General features: G+C 38.7%; 3 protein-coding genes across 4 annotated transcripts in view; 2 read left to right on the forward strand and 1 right to left on the reverse strand.

Moving 5' to 3' along the window:
- nfatc3a (nuclear factor of activated T cells 3a) overlaps nt 1-4,677 on the reverse strand; it is a 64,678-nt gene extending 60,001 nt beyond the window's left edge. Inside the window, exon 1 of the mRNA XM_014992052.2 lies at nt 4,021-4,677. Coding sequence (XP_014847538.2) covers nt 4,021-4,111 — 91 coding nt within the window. The 5' untranslated portion in view covers nt 4,112-4,677. The remainder of the gene's footprint in view (nt 1-4,020) is intronic.
- A 7,123-nt stretch (nt 4,678-11,800) lies between these two features.
- ddx28 (DEAD (Asp-Glu-Ala-Asp) box polypeptide 28) lies at nt 11,801-14,547 on the forward strand. Its single transcript, XM_014992054.2, has one exon. It carries the CDS (start codon nt 12,130-12,132, stop codon nt 13,837-13,839), a length of 1,710 nt encoding a protein of 569 aa, XP_014847540.1. The 5' UTR covers nt 11,801-12,129; the 3' UTR covers nt 13,840-14,547.
- Nucleotides 14,548-16,751: 2,204 nt separating this feature from the next.
- Nucleotides 16,752-22,515, forward strand: part of tln2a (talin 2a) — an 85,106-nt gene continuing 79,342 nt past the window's right edge. For both annotated transcript variants that reach the window (XM_014992036.2, XM_088004388.1), the window contains exon 1: nt 16,752-17,208. The gene's annotated coding sequence lies outside the window, so the exon portion shown is untranslated. The remainder of the gene's footprint in view (nt 17,209-22,515) is intronic.

Below are 22,515 nucleotides of genomic sequence, written 5' to 3' on the forward strand. Positions count from 1 at the left end.
ACTTGAACTTATTTGAGCAACAACTAACGAGTGACTCAAGGAAATAGAAACTTCAGTTATTCTCATGAGATTTCCCCCCCCATTTGTTATGAAAATTAGATTTACCTTCACAGGAGGAGATTAAGTCAGAAATGAGCAATTCCCCATTTCTGTGCTCGGGTTATCCAGTTATTAATTCAGACACACACCCCCACCCTCGCTCGACTCCTACTTTTGGCGGAGCAATACAGTCAAAACCAGACGAAAACCACTTGCATAGCAGAGGTTTTATTCCAATGCATATTCCAAATGAAGTTTTTCCTCCTCGTCCCAATGCCAATTCAAACTTCATTTTTTTAAATCAAGAGGAAAAGTTGATTTAAGACTGCAAAAGCCAAACCCTTGTGGAGTTATTTTACTTGATCCAAGTTTAATGAAAAGACTATGGCAGGAAATTCACTTGTTCCATTTGTTTCAAACCACAGATGAAAAAAATGAAGTTTGAGCTTATTGCTGATAAATAACCTGACACGAGTTCAACAACGGGTTGCATATAATAAGTATGTTCTTAGAAGTCAATCAAGAATCTTCCCCCGATAAATTAAAACAAATAAGCTGCAAATGTCATCATCAGTCACTTTTAATCATCTTTCCCACTGCACCGCAACTCTGTGCTCATCTGGCTCAGGATAGTTTTTTAAATAGTCATCTGAAAGTACACGTTTCCGTATCGTTTTGATTCTTTTTCTTGTATTTTCATAATTTGAAGATATCCTACAATTGAGGAACCTCTTTTCTTGTGCTCGTCTTTTATTATTAACATATGCTGGGTATGAAATTGTCTCCATAACTCACATACGCACACAAGTCTTTTTTGCATTTGTCTTGGCATTACTCTTGAAAATATGTTAAAATAAAATACTTGACATTTGACTCACAATTATGGTGTCATCCTGATTTCAATCATGACACATATTTCTATATAATCATACAATTTTGCATAAAATAAAAAAAACTGTTTCAAGAATAATTAACGTCAAACTTTAAATAATTTCTAGTAATTCTGAGACAAATTTTAAGCGTAATTTAATATAAACATGCATCTCAAATGTTACTGGCTAGGAAAATCATCAAATATCCTAATTTTTCTGTATGTGATCTCTTTCACAGTAGATCTCTGAAACGCTCAATAACTAACAGAGATGTTTGACTTCGTCCATAACTTCTAAGTTGCAAGTTTACTTTAAATAATGATTAATCTGTAAAATATTTCCATCACCTATACAACCTTGGCCTCCAAAATGATTAAACTAGGTAGAAACAACCTATATCAGGAGAAATTTACCATTGTAGGATCCCCTTTAAGGGACGGTTTCACCTTTATTTAGATTTTAACCGAAAGCATCTTTTTTAGTATGGTACACTTGTGACATCTGAGACAAGCTTGCTATCACAGGCTTTCCATAATGTACATTGACAGGCACAATGTTTTGCCTCCATTGTGCCCTGACCATTCTGTTTGGAAAGGTATGAATGCATAAAGGGGGTCAAAGTTGACGATAACAAGGACAACTTCTATGTGGACTGTAGTGCAATCACTGTATGAAAAGTAGGAAACCAAAACTATAAGAGGATCAAAGTGAGCAACACCCTTTCCAAATTTTGTCCTAACCCCTTTGTGTGTCACTTACCATCATAAAGAGACACACAGGGATTAAAAAATGTGTAGATATGATAAATGAAAGATGTTACACGTACACAACTTTAAATGCCGTGCATTTAAATTTGCAATTATTTTGATCATAATTGAAATCATCATTATAAGTTTTAAGTGGCATCAACTTAAAATGGAAAAATTAATTATTTTCTGTTAATATTTTTCTGCATTCTGACTTTGCTAGTTCTAGTAGTCCAAAGAGGAGAAATAATAAATATAAAAAGATGTATTAAGTGGCACAAGAATGTTTCTAACTTATACTGATCATAGAATAATGTTGTGCGCCTCCTCATTACTTCCATTCTCATCATGAAACAAAATGCAGACTGCTTAACGGTATCAAAGTATACCAAAGTGTATGGCGTGCAGTACGTTACTGTTTGAAAACCACAGAGAATTGCATGAAATCCTTCCTACGGTTTAAAGTACTTCTTCTAAGACTCCAGAAAGAGTACAACATTTTTTTTTTTTTTTCTGGTTGTGTAGTATAAAACAATGCAGTGCTACCCCTCCCCTACATGTTGCTGTGCACTGGCTACAACACTATTCTCATGCTCACAAAAAAAGTTATCCAGATATTTCTAATCACAGGTCAAGAATCATGTTTTGACAACTGAGAGACGCCCCCCCATCACTCTAAAAGGTTACATCTCCTTCATACTATAGTTTTTGCTCAAGTCTGCCGATCATAGACAAAATGCCAAAACAAAAATGTTACAATATTTAGAACATATTTGTTAATAGCTGATATGCTATATTTTTATTTAGCAGCAGCATGAAACAATGTTTTTGTTTTGAATTCAGAACAATGAGTTTATGCTATACATTTTTGTGTTAGTGCAGTTTATATGTGATGCAGTTACTCAAGGTAATCGTACTGTTAGAATCTCATATCGGACCATATTTATGATATCTGTTCAGATTTACTAATGTGACGTTTTGATTAAAAAAATCAAAACAGAACCGTAGTTTTCATCAGACTTCTCTTTTTATTATTATTAATGGGTTTTCACTGAAGCTACGTCATTTTGTTTCAAGGTGGGAAAGATGCAATCTGCTAACACTGCAAGTTCCAACATATAATTGCAATGCTGCACAATTTGCTCTCCTTGGAGTCATTTATATAAATTCTTTTAACTCTTCTAGATCTTAGAAGTTACACATACTAAGGAACATTTAACAGTTTTGGGAAATGTAAACAAATTCTCTTTGCCATTAAAAATACAATGGAAATGTCTTACATACATGAAAACTACACATGCAGTTATCCGTTCCAGTCACAACTGTTTTTAAAACACTGCAACTCTATTTCTGCTCTCGTCCTGATTTATTTTGTAAATAAGGTAATAAAAGTTTTGACAACAAGAGCCTCTCTAACCAAGCAGAAATGTGGTACAATGACATTCAGGCTGTTCCCGCTCAGGCATACCTCACATATGCCACATCAACCAAACTAAAACACAGCCGATGACTTTAAGTTCAACAAGATGTTAGATTAGGATAAGAGCCAGATGGCCAAAAGATGACAATTCAAAATAAAACTCAACATAATGCCAAAAGGGTTGCATTTTTTTTATTATTATAATTATTTTTTGCAACCCCCCCATGCAGAGCCAACAAACTCATACAATGAGCACAATATAATCTTTTCGTCAGGCTTTTGTTTTCTGAATGAGACATATTAAATTATGCAAACATGCTGTCCAATAATCAGTTATTTCAAATTGATCACTTTACAAAGATTTACTTAGCAGTTTCCCATTGTGTGTGGATATCAATATCCAGCGTACATAAAGCAGTCTTAGAAAAACTAGTCGAGTTTTTTAAGAAACTATTTTAAGCACCAACATTTATTAAAGAAGAATGTAAACTGATCAATTAATGTGCAATGTGGGGGTAGGCGCATGTTTTTGACTGTTAGAGGGGTTATGCCTCCCACGCTTTCCCCGCCACCACTTTGCATTAACGCCTTTGCAACTAACAGGTCTGTAACAGCTAAAACTCTCAACTTTGTCATTGAGTGGCAATATCTTGCATTTTTGCTAACACGTGAACTTAGCATAGCAAGCTAATGACAGCTGGAGTGTGGACGTGTCTTACAGTGTCAGATTAAATGACTTAATAATGTGCACATTATAAATTATCAGCATGGCGCTCCGACTGGTTATTTTCTGTTTTGTCACTGCAAGCAAAAGTTGCCGGGAAAAGCTAGCGCAACAAACAGATGTGCAAGTTATGATAGAACATATTGAGCCCTAACTTTACTACCCACACTTACAAAACACACAGTGTTGAGTGTGTGTGCAGACTGAAAACGCACTGACCTGCGGGGCCTGAAGGCTGCTGCTGCCCGTCCTCTCCGAAAATCAGTCTGAAGTCCAGCTCCTCATTCCCGGGGCAGTTTGCAGTAGTCATCGGGTTTGACAGCTCGGGTTCTCACCCCCCTCCACCACTCGACCGTCGACGACCGCTGGGAGCAATTTGCGCCGTCCGAAAATGTCACAACATTTACCGACTGCCACGGCGCCAAAACTTTAGACTTTTGTTCATTTAACTAAGCTTTCTGTAACACGCGCGCTCTCGCTTTAAAATCGAAATCCAAAAAAAAAAAAAAAAAAAAAAGCAACAGCAGCTCACAGGGCTCTTCTCTTTCTTTCTCTCTCTGTCTCTTCCTCCGGCAGTTAACGAGCGAAATTCTGACTTGAACTTTCAGAGAGAGCCGCCTGCCCCCTCTGCCTCTCCTTGTCTGCTTTCTTCTGTCTTCCACACAAACCTTAACAATAAACCCTCGTTTCCCTCTTGTTTAACGCTCTCTGTACGGCTGCAGAAATACCCGTGTTAATTGTACGCTTCCTTCTCCCTCCTGTCTGTTTCTCTGCCTCTCTCCCTGGAGCTCCGATCCCAACTTTTACTAACCCCGCGTGACAAGGCAGTTCCAGCGCTGACGTCAGCAGACACAACACAGGGCACGCACACGAGCTCGCTAAATCGGCCTTTATAAGCAATTTAATTAGTAAACAATTACAAATACACCTTTAGCATACCCAAACATGTAGCTTTGTTTAAATGGTTTGCCTAAATGTGATACTACTTAAAAAACTACAATAACACGTCCTTAATATAAATTAATCACATCAGATTGTCAATAAAACGTCTTCATAAATCACAATTTCCTTATTCTAGAAAACTGGAAAACAAAAATAATTTAAGCTCCTTTTAGCACGTTTTTGAAAAAAAGAGGTTTGTATGAGATGAAAAACAGAAAACAAGTAGTAATTTTATTTATTTGTTTGTTTCAATATATAAAGTATTGCCTTGAAATATTGTCCTATATTTCTTTTCCTTTTTTTTTCTTTTTGATGTTGTTGCCAAAAAAGGATGAGCAGAACCTTTAATTTGGGTTTTCATTTAATATTTAAAATAAAGACATTAAATACCTTTCGAAGAGAAATTAAAATCTGCCCCTTCTTTCCTTCACACGACTTGCGCTAGCGATTTGTTTCACACCATGACGTCAATGTTATTATGTAGTTGGGATCATAGACATGTCTATGGTTGGGATGATCATTTTCAACAGCGGACTCAGATGTGATACAAATGCTGAAAAGTTGTTTTTGTTCTTAGTCCTCTTCTTTAAGATGAACTCGCTCAGACTGAGCGAAATTTCAGAGATGCATTTACTTAATTTTTTGGTTTTCTTATTCTGCTATAGGCTACTTGTTTTCTGGTGAAGATGTACGACATGGGGCAAAACAGCGCCTCCTACAGTGTGAGTATTTGATGGCTTGTCTCGTAGAATTAGGTGTCTGTTCAGAAATACAAAAAATTTCATCTGATTTTCTTTTTTGATTTTTGTTTTTATTGAAAGAAAAAAGAAAAAAGTCAATCACATTTCAATGTAATATGTTGTGTTTTAAAACAACAAATGATCAAACCTTTGGTTTTAATTACTGGTTTCTAATGAGGAAAATCCTATTTTAAAAAAATCAAGTTCTGACCTTAAACTATGGCATGTGAGCTTGTTTTGTTGTTGTACTGAAGTTTTTCATGAAAAATGGACTTCAATGCTAAAATATGCCCAAATCTTACATATGAATCGTTTCAATTATGCATCAGTTTAGAGATGATGTTAAACTTTGTTAATATTCAATTTTGGTTCATTTTCGTACTTGAGGCAAGTGACAAATGAAAAAGACAGATAATAAGAAAATGTATTGAAAGAACTGTAATAATATTATTTTCATGCATTGGGCTATGAAAATATTATTAAATACTTTAAATCTTCTTGTCAAAACCTCTGGTGGTTACAACCTTCCGCAGTAGACAGCACCATTTTGTGCAGAAAAAGTCAGGTAGAAATAATAGGAATATTTTTGGTTCCTCCATGACATCACTGACCATTTATGGCGGGAATGAGAGTTTTAGGTTTTTTTAGGGCAATTTATAGTCTTCTTTTATATTCACACATTTCTATTTCCTCCTTTACCATTTTGTATCAGTAGAAAAACTTTTCATCGCCAAGTGTCTACCATTTTGTCCCGGCACCTGCCATTTTCATATTTAAGCTTCAACAGTTTCTCCTGATGATAACCCTCTGTTTACAATTAAAGCAAACAGTTTTTCATTTATTTTTTTTAAAATATATTAAACTAAAGCATTAAATTGTTTACAAATAAGTTTTTTACCACTCATGTTGATCAATCAAGATGCGTTAAGATGAGATAGAATCATAAGTATTTGTACTACAATCTGAAGACTTAGGACAACAGGGTAATAAAAATGCGGGATGATAAATTGAGTAGGAAATGTCTTCGAGATCGGCCTGGATCACAACAAAGTTGCGTACAAAATGGATAAAACTCCCAAAATAAGGTGAGTTCCCAATATTATTATCACCCTTGGGAGTGGCACCCAATGTAACACTTTGGAAATGCACCAAAGCAAAAGTGTGTCCTGCAGTGACAGTATGTACAAATGGTAAAATTCTAGTTTTCTGGGGTTTTTTTTATTTTTATTTTTTTATTTTTTTTTTTTATTATTTTATTGTTAGTTTGTTTTTTGTTATTTGAAAAGACAAAGAAAAATCTTAAATGTTTTTTTTAAATGCCACAAACTAAAATTGGCTGTATTTGGATTTATTAAAAACAACAGCAATGAAATTATCACTCTTTTTATTTTCTGGTGTCTGACGGACACTGTGGGAGTCACTGTTTCTTCTAAAGAAGCCTCAAAGAAGATGTCCCACTTTCACCATAAAACCAGCACAGATTAACATGGACAAAAAAATAAAATAAATGCACATCCAAAAATATGATCAATTTGCACCTGTGAGCATTTTTTTTTATCCCATGTGCCCTCAATCTTATACTTAACCTAACTGAAAAAGCAAGTTTATTTACCTATTTATTGCCACACACTGTGAACTGTGTGGCTTAGTTGAATTGAGTGGATGATGTCATCGTCATGCCGTTGTGCAATAACACACTTGCTTTTGACTATATTTAGCTCTCAGATTGCATATTCAAGCAGTAAATAATGCATGTCAGCTATCACCAGACATTACTAATTGTTTCCTACTTGACAAAAGGAAAAGGTACAAGTGCGGCAAGAACAAAGCAACAGTAAAATTGTTCGTAGGTTAGATGTTCCACTCCCTTTAACCTCTGTACCTCTTCTAGCTCATCAATCTCCTGACGCTTACCTTTATTGGGTAAACAACACAGAAGGTGATGCAGTTTTAGGCTGTAATGGGTTTCTAGCTTTGATTATCGTCTTGACTGACATCATTTATGTTTCTGAATAGTTATTTCCTGCTGTTATAGTCCCAACTAATCACTTATAGCAAGTATGCACTCTTTAGAAACACATATGTGTAGTTACACAAGACCTTTCTTTGTCAAACAAGTGTGTAATGTTTTACCAAAGGTTTATGCAATACTGATAAACATAGTTATAAACTTTTATGCATACACACATAAAGGCTGCTGTTCACTTCGGCTGTAACAGATCAATGACTTGTTTGGTCTTAATGATCGCCCCGCTGTAAAAATCAACCATAAAGATACACTATTTATGATCAATTCCATGCCAGCTTTTTTGAAATAAATAACTTTGAGCTGTTCTAATAATTAAAATCCAAAAGACCATTTAAATTTTCTTTGAAAATTGTGTTAACAAAACATAGATTTTCAGCTGTTGTTTTTAAAGGTTCTGCAGATAACACCCTCTTATTTTTCTTACACAGACACGGCGCACATATGCTCGATGCATGTGGGCGTACAGACAAGCTCTCAGCTCACAAATGCAGCTCAAAGCATCAATATCACATTTCCTGTGGTCTTTATTTCCAAGCAAAAGTACAAAGTTGTTTTTTTTTCCAACTTATTTGCAGTCGTGTAAAGCACTTCTCTTTGTACATGTAATTTGTTCCCCAGATCTCCATATAAGCCAAGTTACAAGCAGACTTACAGTCTTCTCAGTATGAAATTTCAAAAGGAATTCCTACTTTGCTGCAACCAACAACAAATGAGAATGCATAACAAATCTAATTATTTTGTTGTGTGAAATAACAACAATCTGAAATGAAAGTAAGAATATTATTATTTTTCACTTTTGTTCATTTATACTCTATATCCAGGTCACCTTATACATCATGAGCCTGATATGATTTACATATGCAAAGAAACAATGATCCAAACAAATCTGAGGGAAATATTTGACTGAGTTTCTCATGAGAGTCTTTTTCTTTGTTCCTGTTCTGTTCTATTCTTCTTTTTTTCGTCGTTCACTTTAAAATTCTAAAATACATTTAGATACACTGTTGCTAGTCTACTCCATTCAAACTACATTTTTTAAATGCAAAACTGCTATCATAAATGCTATTATAAATCCAAATATTTTTTCCTTTCCACAACTCCCACACAAAAATGAAGCTGCAATTTAAACTTCCCTACCAAACAAAATGACACTTTTCCTATATGTGTGTGTGTGTCATTCGTATTTGGAGATTAAATTATTTCCTGTGCTAAAGACCCACCCTGGTCTAATTCAGGTTACCTTCATGTCTTATCTTCGCTGATGACCTTTGAAGGGAGGAGATAAAGAAAACAAATTGTGTGGGAGGCTGTAGATGTGGTTTGCGATATTTTGTTCTTGTAAAGAAAGTTACGGAGGGAAAAAAAAAAGAAGAAGAAGAAGAAGCACACACTGTCTGCCCCCACACTGGTCCTGTTTCAGAGGTGTCACTCTTTCAAGGATTGCTGCTTGCACACAGTGCAGAAATGCAGCGCAGCACCATGGCGATGTGGTGCAACTTTACACATAAACGTCAGAGAATATCAGACGGTGTGGTTATGAGGAAGAATGTCTCCTGTCAGAGGAGAAAAGAGTCTTCACCAACTGCTGTGGGGGAAAATAAAAAGAGGACTCTCAAAATCTAATAGTAAAAGTTGTGGTTTCATCATAATCCAAAAGTACCTGGGGTTCTCCTCTGGAATCTAGAATTTGAATGACATATTCCAGGTTGTTCTGTGTTTGTGCTGCAAAACAATGTGAAGTTTGAAGACAGAACTGGTAATACTATGAAGATTTCAGGCGACTCGAAGTGTTCCTTTATGTTTTATGCTGCCCTCTTATGTTCAGTATGTGGAAGTGCGTGTTTGATTAAATACTCAGATCAACTCGGTCATCAGGGATTAAACATAAAGCTTTAGGTGAAATGAGGATTAAATTCCATGGAACCAAAAAAGCAAATCATAAAACTGAAAAACGCTATGTTGCTATTAGCAACTTGTGTGAAGCAGTAAGTCAAATCCATTGGTATAAGGTTCAAAATTTAATTGTATTGTTAAGAGAAAACAAAAGAGGAGCTATAATATTTAACTAATATTTGGTAATAAAAAGTTCAGAGGAAATATTTAGCTGCAACAATAAAAAATTGTGTTTCTCTTTGTAAATTTTTAAGTTTAATTTTTTCTGTCATCTTGTTTTACATAGGAACTTTGACAGGTGTATGAGAAGTCTGATGTTGAGCTATGTCTTTTAAATAGCTCCAAATAGCAATGTACAACTAATTTTTTTTTTTTAAAGTCAATTTGAGCAGCCTTCAGCTCATATATATTACACTCACCTGTCACTTTTTTAGGTACACCTTGCTGGACACCTGGTGTGTTTCTCTGCTGCTGTAGTCCATCTGCTTCAAGATTCCACGTTACAAGCTCAGAATTTTTTTTTCATACCTATCATGGAACACGTTTTTTATTATGCCTTTTTATTTTGCCTTTCTATCATTTTGAATCATTCTTTAAATATTCCTCTGAAATCAGCAAGACCTTCTCATCCACATTTTGCTAATAACCTTGCCATGTTCATTCAAAGTCATGTAAATCCTCTTCCTCATTCTGATAGTCAGTGCAAGCTGTTGTTCTCACTACTTTTAGAGGTCTAAACACAATGGATTACTGCCATGTGATTTGCTGATTGTTTATTTGTGGTTACAAGGAATTACATCAGGTTCACCTATGTATTATAAAATGGATTTTAAAAAGTTGATATCTGGTTTCACAGTTTACCAAAGCCTCTCCATACTAAAACCATGCACCATGTATTATTAATATGGAATATATACATATCATAGTACTTTCTTAACTAAGTGGTGAAAGGTGTAGGTAGATGATATAATTTAATGAAATACACCAAAAATGACTAACACAATACATTAGAATTTCAAATAATGTTATAAAAAATATTTTAAAAAAAATCAAATCTACAATTGTGTGTGATGGATGAACACAATGCTCACAATCCTGTATTAAAACATTATTTAGTGCTGAAGTTATTATGAAAAATGTCTTTTGAAAAACCATTTACAGAAATGACTTTCATTAGCGGAAAACTGTCTCGATTTTTTTGCTTCTGCCTTATTTGAATGATGCGAACATGTTTTAAACTGTCCTTTGACAGTACAACACCTGGCTCATGTTTTTCCTTGCTTTGTTGCGGGCAGCTTACTCCTTAATCGGGACTGTGGGCTGCCAGCTATTTGGACTGGCAAACATGTGAGAGCAACTCTGTGACTGAAAGCACAAGCGATGTTCCCTGAAGCTTCATCAAATCAATCAGTGAGTTGATTCATTCAGCACATGTTAACAGCGGTCGATGCGCAATCAATGCTAAAAATGTGGCCGTATCACTAATGCAGAAAGGGGCTTTATATGTGTGCCTTTTGAACACATTATTTAACTTTTTAGAAAACTACATGAAGGGAAGATATTTTAACAGAAATAAAATAATAAAAAATAAAACTCTCATCTGTGGAGAGAAAGAAACAAGAAAACAGCAGAGGTCTGTGTTTTCCTTTGGAAGCCCTGTTGACGCATGCTTGGGGAGATTAGACTCCTCTTTTATGAGCTTACTCACCAGGCAAAGCAAAAATGCTGGATTATCCCCTTAAGAACTCTGGAATGGCTATGCCAAAAAAAAAAAAAAAAAAAAAAATTGGACTGGGTTTTCCTAACCCTAACCCTATCTGCTCAATTATCTGTGAAGATTAAATATGACTTCATACATGGCTAAAAACTAAAGCGTTTTTACAAAAAAAAAAAAAACAAATTAGAGAAATAAACCTTTTAATTGTTTTCAGACATTTAATTTGGTTTATCTGTGTTAAAGCATGACTCAAAGTCATGTGGACCTTTATTGACAACCATGGTTGTGTCAGTGACAGTCCTTTTTCTCACCCTTGCCTAATCTATTACAGTCTGTGACATTACAGTGCTGACTCACTGGGCCCACGATCAGCTGATTGATTCATCATTAGAGCAGGCATGCGGAGTTTGATGGCCTACAAGCCATCAAACTCAATGCTCATATAGGACACTTGTTTCTGGAGTATGTAAATATACATACATACATATATGATATACCATTTATAAATATATAGTACAAAAAGCTTGAGAAATCTTTCATTGTATTCAGTAACTCAGTCCACAAAGTGACACAATATATAAATTAATTACACACATAGTTTATAATATTTTCAAACCTTTATTTCTGTTAATCATTATGATTTTCCACCTATACAGTCAATGGAAACAAACACAACACTTAAGATTAGAATAGTCCATCTGAAAAATAAATAAAACAGCAATGTGGGATTGACGTAAGGAAAGTTGCTCCTTACGTCACGGTACATTTAGTGTACCGTTTGTTTTGAAAACGTCATCAAACTCCGACACTGACGTCATCAGTGCTTACCAAGGCAGCATGGGGCTCCTCAGCAGCTAGAATGCTAACAGCGCAACGGTGTTTTTAAAGACTTTTGAAGGCTCTCCCCAATCTTCAGCGCATCTAACTGGTTTTACCATCTTTGGGTTTGTGGTTTCCTTCTTGACAAGTTACAGCTGGACGATTGCGGGACGTAGTCCGGCCTCATAATGCAGACTTTGAAGGTCGCCCAGGTTGCCTCAGCAGCATTAAAATCCCTCGGATCAGGCAGGCTGTTCCGCTCTGAGCTCCTCACGGCGTCTCTAAGCCATCATTTCTCAGCGACACAGACTCGTTTTTGTAAAACCGAGCCGAACCCAGAGGACACGGTGGTCATCCGCGTCCCACGCTACTTGCTAAAGCGCGTGGAAAACGTGAAACAGGCTCGAGGCAAACCCAAGATCAGCACCGTCAAAGCGGGCAAGTTGCTGATCCAGAGCAGGAACCCTTCTCTGAACCAGTCCGCCGGGTTCACCGCGGGGAAGTTCGAGCAGCCCGTCCTCTGCTCCAAGGGATGGAAACACAATAAGTCATTTGGTGACTACTTCACCATCAACAACATCAAAGAAGTGGCTCCTTTTATTGCAGCCAGCCAGAGTGGGGACATCGAGCAGAAATCACCGCCAACCTTTCAGAATCTTCACATCTGCGAGGAGCTGGTTGAAACTTTGGAGAGAGTCGAGATCACGCACCCCACTGTCGTCCAGCTTCAGACCATCCCAAAGGTAATGAGAGGTCACAACATCCTGTGTGCTGCAGAGACGGGCAGTGGGAAGACCCTGAGCTACCTGCTGCCTGTTGTTCACAGGCTGCAGGCGAACAGGCAAGACGAAACGACGGACAGGATCCGAGCCTTGGTTGTGGTTCCATCCAGGGAGCTGGCTGAGCAGGTGGCGGCTGTGTCCAGGACTCTGTGTGCACCGTTGGGTTTGCGTACTAGTACTGTGGGTGGAGGGCGAGGTGTGGGTCACATCAAGGCCGTCTTTAGAAGGAATCATCCAGACATCTTGGTGGCCACACCAGGTGCCCTGGTTAAAGGCCTGCGTAGAAACTGCTTGGATTTGAGTGAGCTGAACTTCTTGGTGGTGGACGAGGCCGACACCATGTTTGACCTCAGCTTCTCTGATTTACTTTCGGAAATTTTATCTCATGCAAACATTGCAAGCGATCCCAAGGAGACACGAGGCCTGGGCCATAAAACCCAGCTGCTCCTGATCGGCGCCACCTTCCCAGATGGGGTCGGAGAAGTTCTCAGCAAGGTGACAGACCTGGGCAAAATTGTTACAGTTAAGAGCAAGATGCTGCACCATCTCATGCCCCATGTCAAGCAGACCTTCCTGAAGGTCAAGGGTGCCGACAAAGTCCTGGAGCTCTACCAATACCTGAATAAGCTCCAGCACGAAAAAGGAGGAGGTGCTGCTCTGGTGTTCTGCAACAAGTCCTCCACTGTCAACTTCCTGGGCTACTCATTGGAGGAGATGAAGGTCAAGCACGCTCGCCTGCAGGGGGAGATGCCTGCTGTGGTGCGCACGGGAATCTTTCACTCCTTCCAGAAGGGCACTGTGAATGTCCTAATATGCACGGACATAGCTTCACGTGGCCTGGACACTTCCAGGGTGCGCTTGGTTGTCAACTACGACTTCCCTGAGTCCCACACGGACTACATCCACCGAGCGGGGAGAGTGGGGAGAGCGGGAGGGGTGGAGGACGGGGAGGTGCTCAGCTTCGTCACGCACCCCTGGGACGTGGAGCTGGTGCAGAACATCGAGACAGCAGCTCGAAGAAAGACCAGTTTGCCAGGGATGAAATCCGAGATCCAGGAGCCGAAAGCTAAAGTGGAAAACACGGAGCAAATGATTCACGTGTTGGGAGATAATTAATGTACAGCAATCAGAGAAACTGATTGTATAACACATGAATGATGAACAAAATGTTGTATTGCTGGTCATATTTCTGTGATTATTATTGTTGTTAGACATATTTCAATTCTAATTCAGGGGTGTCCAAATTGCTGTCTTTGATTTGTTTTGTGTGACCCTCATCTGCAGTTCAAGAGTGGCAGGAAACTGTGCACCGCTTTTATTTTTAAGGCATGCATCGAAGACTTTTTCTACTTTGATGAAAAGTATTGCATATTTAATTTATTGCAAAGGAAGTCAAAAGTAACAAATTCTGATTTTCTGTTTTTAATTGGACAAATAAAAAAAATATGGCCACTGAATGCTTTCAACTTGCCAGTTTTGGATCCAAGGCGCACAAAGTTTGGACAATGCTGCTGTAATCGAAATAAAAAGCTATTTTTTAAATTAAAGCAGTCATTGAATTTACAAAAAATATTTACTGAGTAGACGCATAAGATGATTTCCGGTATTTGCATGGTCAACAATTGTTTGGGTTTCACAATATCTTTTCATTAAATTAAATTCTATGTGCGTATTCTCTACAGCCTTGTACAAATACAAGATATCTTTTCTGAAGCGAATTTGTTGCATTTTCACATTGTCTAAATCTGATCTTTTTACTTTCTACTTTCAGGCTAACAAAAATGAAAAATTCTGAAAAAATAAAATAAAGTCTGGTGTAGAAAACTTCTTTGTATTATATATTTATTCTGCTGTATGGTTATAAAGTATGCTTTTCATATTTGTTTCATATTTGTTGAGAGATCTTTTGGAATTATGAAACATAATGAAAATTGTTATATTTCATGCCTGACTTGAACAGTCAGCATTATTTTCTTGCTTAAATTAAAATCTGATTTTTATTTTATTTTTTTATGTTTGTAAATGTTTTGGTATCTTTCTAACCTGTAGAAAAAAAAATATGCACCCTGTATTGCATACTTTTAACCACACGATGGCGACATTTATCTGATTTTTACTTGGCTCTCAGTAGCTCACTTTTTTTTTCATGAACCAGTTTATGATTAGTTTTAGGGAAAGTTGTTGTCAGCTTCAGACACAGTATCTGGAGTGTCTAGAGATGTTGCGACATCTTTTTACATGTTATTTTAAATGGACAAAATATATGTGTTTAATATGAACCAGTCCAAAATAGAACAAGCTAAATTTTGACTTCCATTTGCTGCAACTAAATTGGTCTTATGAAAAACAAATGGCAGTGGACTGCTGGAATGCTTGTGACTGTGTAGAGATTATAGCAGCAGACTAATATCAGTGTTAGGCAGACAGTGTTAATTTTAAGTAACAAGAGGCTTGTATCAGAATGTCTGGTATTTAGCTGTAGTTATCCTCCTCCAGCCAGGGGTCAACATCCCCCAAGCTTTGACCCCTCCTCATTCAGGATCGTGTTTTTATCAAACTGTACCCTGACAACACAGACCCAGTCTCCAATTATAGCATGTGGAGCAACTGCTACCAGTCCCTCAACTTATATTTTTAACTGAGCCCAGCTAAAGTAAAGTATTATTAAAGTGAGAAACATGTGCACATCATGTATCACACTTCCAGTTGCCCAGTGAGCCTCACTTGCTGAATAGAGACGGTTATCAGTTGGAGTGTTGCCTACTTTGTGGCTCTGGAGATTAAATACATACAAGAGAACAACATAATAAGCTGCTGTTAGGCAACATATTATGAATTATGAATTGTGTTTCTGTTTTTAACAGAAAAACAACACTTTTCAGTCAAGCAGAAACATATTACACTTGTGTAAGCAGCTTCCTAGACCAAGCTGACAGACTGAGCAACCTTCTTTGGAAAGGGGCAGAAATTATGATATTTGGATGCAAGTTTAGCTACAGTGTAGAAAATACTGTTTTATTTTCAAATGGATAAAACGACAGCGAAAGTGTACAGTTTAAGCAGAACAGTGCACCTCGATAAGTGCTTTTATTAGACTTTCACAGACACACTTTTCATATAAAAAGGGAAACATAATAAAGCAATCTACAAAGGGATGAATAAACAGAGGTGAACAATTCCAGATATATTTTAATAAAGGAGACAGTAGAGCTGTTGTGGAACAAATTATTCATTATTTATTAGTTTATTTTGACCACTTCGTTTTGACCTGACCACAATATGTCTACAAACAGCCATTAATCTGGTTCTTTTTCAGGAACATCGTGCATCTCAGTAAGATTAAATATATATATATATATATATATATATATATATATATATATATATATATATATATATATATATATATATATATATATATATATATATATATATATATATATATATATATAAAACACCTGGTTGCTGAAAAATATGTCGATATGGTATACACAGGGATACCGTGGTCATTAATGTGAGAACGTGTGGCATTTTGCAGGAACCTGCTGGAAAATAAAATCAGCATCTCCATAAAGCTTCTCAACAGAGGATGACATGAAGTACTTGAAACGTCACTAGAACCTCAAGAAACTTAAATTTGTGCCTTCACCTTTTCCTCTGGACTCGTCAGTCATTATATCTGAAATGCATACTTCACTGTCATCTGAAAGGTCTAAGGAGCAGACTGTCTTTCTCGTCAGTGCAAGTAAGACAGTTCAGATGTAAAGGGGTGTGAATGTAGAAGCTGTCCTGGATACGTCCATGTGTGGTGGCTCATGAAGCACATGGTTATCTTCCCCAAACTCTTGAATGGCCTTTGGATTAAAACTCCTCCTAAAGCTGCAGTCATTCCTTTCGCACGTCCACCTTCCTGTTCCCTACAGACGTTTTTTCCCCTTCCACTTAACTTTCCTTTTGTGTGCTTGGATAAAGCACTCTGTGAACCGCCTGCTTTTTAGCAGTGGCAAAGAAACTGAAATTTTAGTTTTCAGAACTGCTCGCCGTATTAATCAAAATTAGTAGAAATAAACACTTGAGCCATTTTTACTCTTTCAATTGAATTACTTTAAAAAAATTAACTCTTCAGTAGTATCTGAATTTATTAAGACACTCATGCACTATTTATTCTGACCCATTGTGTAGTTCCAAGGGTTGCGCATCCGAGCCGACGGACTACAAAACGTACTGGCCAGTTATAATGACGCATTTCCTCTTTGTCCCACTCCCCATTTACACACATCCACGCACATCTAACAACACTGTCGCTTCGCCGCTCTCTCTCTCTCACACACACACACATACACACACAGCACACCGTCCGGAGCCAATTGGAAATTTCTCTCAACGTGCAGGATATCTCGGTGCTAAGCAGCGGGACTGCAGGCTGGCCGGCTGCTGGTTAATGCGCGTCTTGTCTCTTGAAATGCCCCAGCAGCGCATCTGAAGGTAGGTCTACACTCCAATCCTGTAATCGGCTTATTGTGGAGCCCATCTCCCCCGCAGATCTGGGTGACCTCCTCTCTGTATAATATTCAAACAGCGCCCAGCGTGGGTCCCAGCATGCACGGGAGCTTGTGTTGGTGCGTGACTGTCCCGCTTTATACGCTGTGGATAATTTTTTTTTTTTCAATTTTACTGTTGATTCTCATATGAAACAACTTGTTCGCTGTCTTCATTTTTTTCCGTTTGGTTTTTGCGGGGAGTTTTTCAAGCCACAGGGCTGCTACAGCTGGGGCTCGCCTGGTGAGTTTGCGGGTATTTAAATATAACAATTATCCTCCTCCTGAAGCCGCAACTCTCCAGCCTGCGAATTGCGGCGGGTGCGCAGGACTCGGAAGCGTGGAGAGTTCACGGATAGGCTGGTATCATGAATTACACCACACTGGCCAGAGAGAAGCCAGCTTCCGCCATGTTTCCATGTCAGTCAAAGCTTCCACTAAATGCCAAAGGCAACTGTTTCTAACTTTTTTTTTTGTTTCTGTTTCTTTTTTTTTTCCACCCCCACAGCTTATTTAAACTGACGACCCACGCAAATTCGCATTTCTCGTTTGCTTAGCGTCGCACTTTATTGAACTTGTAGGGACGCGCCTGTATTCTGCAGCTCCCAACGTATCTTTCAGTCCAGCGTGGGTTCCCACGCTTTGGTTGCGATTCCCCACCAAACTAGCGTCTGTGATTTTCACGACGAGTGTGCTGGAGAGAGCGTCAAATGCGACGCATGCATGCCCGCTTGTGTTGGGTAAACGCTGATGATGGGAGTCTGCCTCTGCCTCCGCTCCGCTGCCACACCCCTTCATTGAAAGCCGAGGCGCCGATATACATTCAGCCTTTATTTTATACACAGGTGAACGCATGCTGGCGCAGGAAACCTCGTGATGTCTTCAGATGTCATCGCACCCACGCCGAGTCCTTGCGTCTGTTTGCGTGCGCAAGTTTGTGCGCGCGGATCAATAGGCTCTCATGGCTGCTGTAGTATTACAGCCCGAGCGATCAATCAGCAGCCAATGAATTTTCGAGTGGCTGTCTGTAGACTGCGAGTCGGCCAGGAGGCAGGCGTGACGGGTCATATGAGATGGGGGATGGGGTGGTGGGCAACCTGTGTTGTTTGATGTGCAAGTGAGTTTAATGGCCAAAAGTAAATCCTGTCCTGAAGCCCCCTCACCTCTCACACACTCTCCCCCCTCTGAGTGCCTGGACCTTGGCTTGTCAGAAAAAGACACATGACCTTCCAGGCTGCAGCAGCTCCACTGTGTATGCAATTCCTCAGGAACCAGTGCTCTCCTAGCTGTTGTCTTACAAATCCCATGGGTATGTCGAACATTAGCCTGTGTGTTTGGATTGGAGGTAAACAGTAAATGGAATAGCAATCTTCTTACCAAGTGCAAAGGATCTTCTCAGAGGTAATATTGGGTGTATTTCAGATGAGAAGCATTAACACTTTGCAGGCAAATAATAAATTAGACCAGTTATACTTCCACTGTGTTTGGTGCTCATGGCTGCACGTGTATCTAAATACGTCAAAAGGTTTATTTATTTCAGTAATTCCACCTAAAAACTGAAGCTCAAATAGATTCAGTACTTAACAGGTGACATTTTAAGCATTATTATAATTATGGCATTCAATTTCTCAGAAAATTAGAACGATGAAAAGGTATTTTTATGATGCAAATGTTATACTTTGGCCTACATAAGTCGACTTCCTCTACAATGAGGGTTAGCCACCCTCATAGTGTTCAGTGTTTGGAAACAATGAACACCCAATCTCTTTAGCAATAAAAGTATATAAGGGGAAAGGTGAGTGGAAGGAAAAGCATGAGAGAAAAAGGTGTACAAACTATAGGCATAACCACTTCTGTGGGAGGATTTTGTATCAACAATTTTGATACAAAATTGCTTCAGCTTCAGGAGCCTCCACAACACATGCAAGCTACCACCGTCACTTCCCTCGTGTTAATCCATTTTAAAATTATGTTCTGTGATTCTGTCGGAATCAATCAGACTTTCCTGAAGTCCAGTGTGAAGTTTCTACAGTGATTGGTAATTTGTGGAGCCATGTCAAAGTCGGTGCAGCTAATCAACCTGGAGCTTTTTGAACACTTCATGCTTTCCTCTGATTACAAGCTTCTGGCAGCACTTTAAAAGGCACCAATGACTAATTTAATGATGATAGTCGATGTCAATTAAACACGGCCAACAAACTCACCTGACTCACAGAGTTTATTAAGAGAAAGAAAATAGAAACAAGAGAAAAACGTTCAGATGAAATGAAGGTCATTACTATTACTATTGTAAGCTGGATGTCCTTAACATCACAGCAGAGTCACAGGCTGAGTGCATCCGTACCACGCTGCACTGAGGCAGTAACGCATGCAAAAGAACCCCAACAATACTCAAATTGTTGTGAACATTTCACTCTGTTTTTCAATGAATTCAATAACTGAAATAAGTAAATGCTCTGCTAATTGTTTTTTCATTTATTGAAATGAGCTTGCAGACGAGGATAGTCAAAATGCTTAAACTTTAAGAAAGTGGTGGTGGTGGTGGTGGTGGGGAACAAACTAAAAAAAGAAATGAAACAGTTTCTTCTTAATAGCATAAAGCTGTTAGTTTAGATTCATTCGTCCAGTAAGCATGGCGGTTCCTGTGGGAGTGAAAAGCATCCATCCTAAATCTGCAGCAGCAAAGAGAACATTCCCGCCGCTCCCCAAAGTGTCCCGTATTAAAAATCTGTCCTTTCAGAATGGGAGCTCCTTGTCTAATGAGGCGGGCCTTTCGCACTTCTGCGCCCATTGCCTCTTTTTCCCTTCCCTGAAAATGTCAGATTTTTTCCCCCAGAACCCTGTAGTTAAGTCTTACCTTCATCAGCTGCTGCTGCTGCTCCTGCTTGGTATGCGGCTCCGCCACCAGTGACAGCCACATATAATTTATTTAACCGACCAAACTCGCACAACGGCAACAATCAGCAGCCTTCTCATTACATTTCTAAGTGCACTGACCTTTGGGGGAACGTGTTTATGCATCTGTTCTGTTATTTGATATTCCCGTAACAGAATTATCACCCAATACACCAAACAGAGTAGCTGTTCAGTTATATAGTGCTGAAATCACTTCAGGAAAGGCACTGCTGGTTAAAGATGCCATTTAAAGCATCTTCATTTTTTATAGCATAGAATAAGATTTGGTGGAATCTATATAATGTCTGTTAATGGTCGGCGAAGAAAGCTGTAAAAACCATCAGTGACAGTCGTTTGTTTTGCTAGGAAGCTTTGGTGACTAACATTTCCTACCAACACTGTCAGGTTACTTCTACTACACGTGGCCAATTTATTGATCTGTGTCTTTGTTCTGCATGAAAACAGGCCTCTGTCACGACCAGTGGCCACCAGGGAAGTAATGAGCATGAACCCATAACGACATTTTAATCACAGCGTGGATCACAGAAGGAGAGAGAGCAAACAGTTTGCTGCAGCTGTGCTCGGTCAGGTAGCCCTGCTGTGCAGTCAGGGGAAAAAATGGCCAGGCGGGAAATGTCATTATCATCCAGGTCAATCATTGTTGCAGAGGTGCGGTCTGCAAGTACAGCTTGGTTATTACCATTTACCTGCAGGAGATTGCAAGTAATGGTGTTGGGAGCACAGTTTGCGATTGGTGTGATTAACAGCCTGTTAGATGTAGATGGATGAAATGCAATTAGGTTTAATAAAAAAGCATGCTTGCATCAAGTATGCTTTTTTACAGTGCTTTTTCACGATTTCTAATTTGCATCCCCTAATACCTGGTCCAACGCTGCTCAGAAATAAGTTTTAAAAAAAGAATTTTTTTTTTCCCTCTTTGCCGTTTTCTTTTTCCTTGCAATTTTGAAGCCTGAGACAAATGTTAGGAAATGGTTGCCAGGTTGGTAACTAAGCAAGCTGTGTTTGGTGGCCAAACTTGCCAGATATAATCTGTGTACTGTTCTTTCCTTCCCCCTACTTCAGAGAGATTTTTTCAAATTGGAGGTTATCATTGTGTTGTACACAAATCGAGAGAAAATGATTACCGCTGACATCATGCCGAACCACAGCTGTAGTTTATTAGCCATGTTTTATATTGGCTCTTTATCTGAATTTGTTATTCAGAGAGGAAGACGTTGTTCGGCTGATATTTTTGTGTGGAACAGTTTAGATGAGAGTTGGCTGCTTTGCTAAAGGTTTCACTTATTGGCTTCTTTACTGGAAAAGTAAAAGAAAAGACAAATTGGAAAAGACTCTCGGCTTCAAGCAAAGGAGCTCAGCTTCATTTCCACTGAGCTGTACAACACGGCACGGGTCGGTGTGGTTCGGTACGCCATTTTACGGCACGGCGTATTTAAGAAAGTGTTCCCACCACCACTTGGGCTCTCACTGGGCAGGTGGGGTGAAACCCAAACGCCTTTCATGTCGACATACTCGCCTCGTGCTTGTTGTAATCACGAGACGAGTATTTTCTGTCATCCAATCAGTGGACTGTTGTCGTGTGACACCAATCGCTCTACATTAACTTTGCCATACTATTGTCTTGTGGAACTCCAACTGGAGGGGCCCCAGAAATAATGCACTATGGGTGTGAACCGCTTTTATAATGGAAACGGACAGCGTACTGAACTGTACCGACTCGTTCCTTACTGCTCAGTAGAATTGAGGCTTCCTCTTTATGTTTGATAGGATGATGGAGAAACAAATGGACAGGTACTTCTGGACTTTGTGCCCACCCAGAGAAGAGGGAGCTTCACCAGTCTCTGGGGGTTAGGGAATAAGTTGTACCAGAACACCAAATAGTACGCAACTTCAGATACAAGCTGGCAAAAAATGGTTCCCTTCAGAACATGTCTAAGAGGCATCTTTAATCCTTTTTGCTGTCTGCACTATCACCTGCAGTACTGAACTGAAAAAAAGAGAATTTGTTTTTATCTTCCTTTCTCACATTGTCTCGACTTTGTCCCTGCACAATTTTAAATATGTCAAACTGGCACAACATTTATTTTGATATTTTGTTTGAATGTTAGAAGGCATAGACTGATTTTTCTTTAAATTCTAGTTTTCTTTTCTAGAGTTTTGTTTGTGGGGCCCAGGTGTTAAAATTCCTCTAAAATGCCATCATTAGGGCACATGGTTGCAAAAAGACATCCTCGTTAATAAAACTCTCTACCTCTTTGTTTTTTGTATGCTCCATATCCACAGCTCTGCTGTAGTTGTGCTTTCGTATAACTAGGTAGTTAGAATGATGTGTTCTACC

The sequence above is a fragment of the Poecilia mexicana genome, unplaced genomic scaffold, assembly GCF_051168715.1.
Source record: "Poecilia mexicana isolate PSO_F unplaced genomic scaffold, ASM5116871v1 scaffold_3, whole genome shotgun sequence".
Taxonomy (NCBI): domain Eukaryota; kingdom Metazoa; phylum Chordata; class Actinopteri; order Cyprinodontiformes; family Poeciliidae; genus Poecilia; species Poecilia mexicana.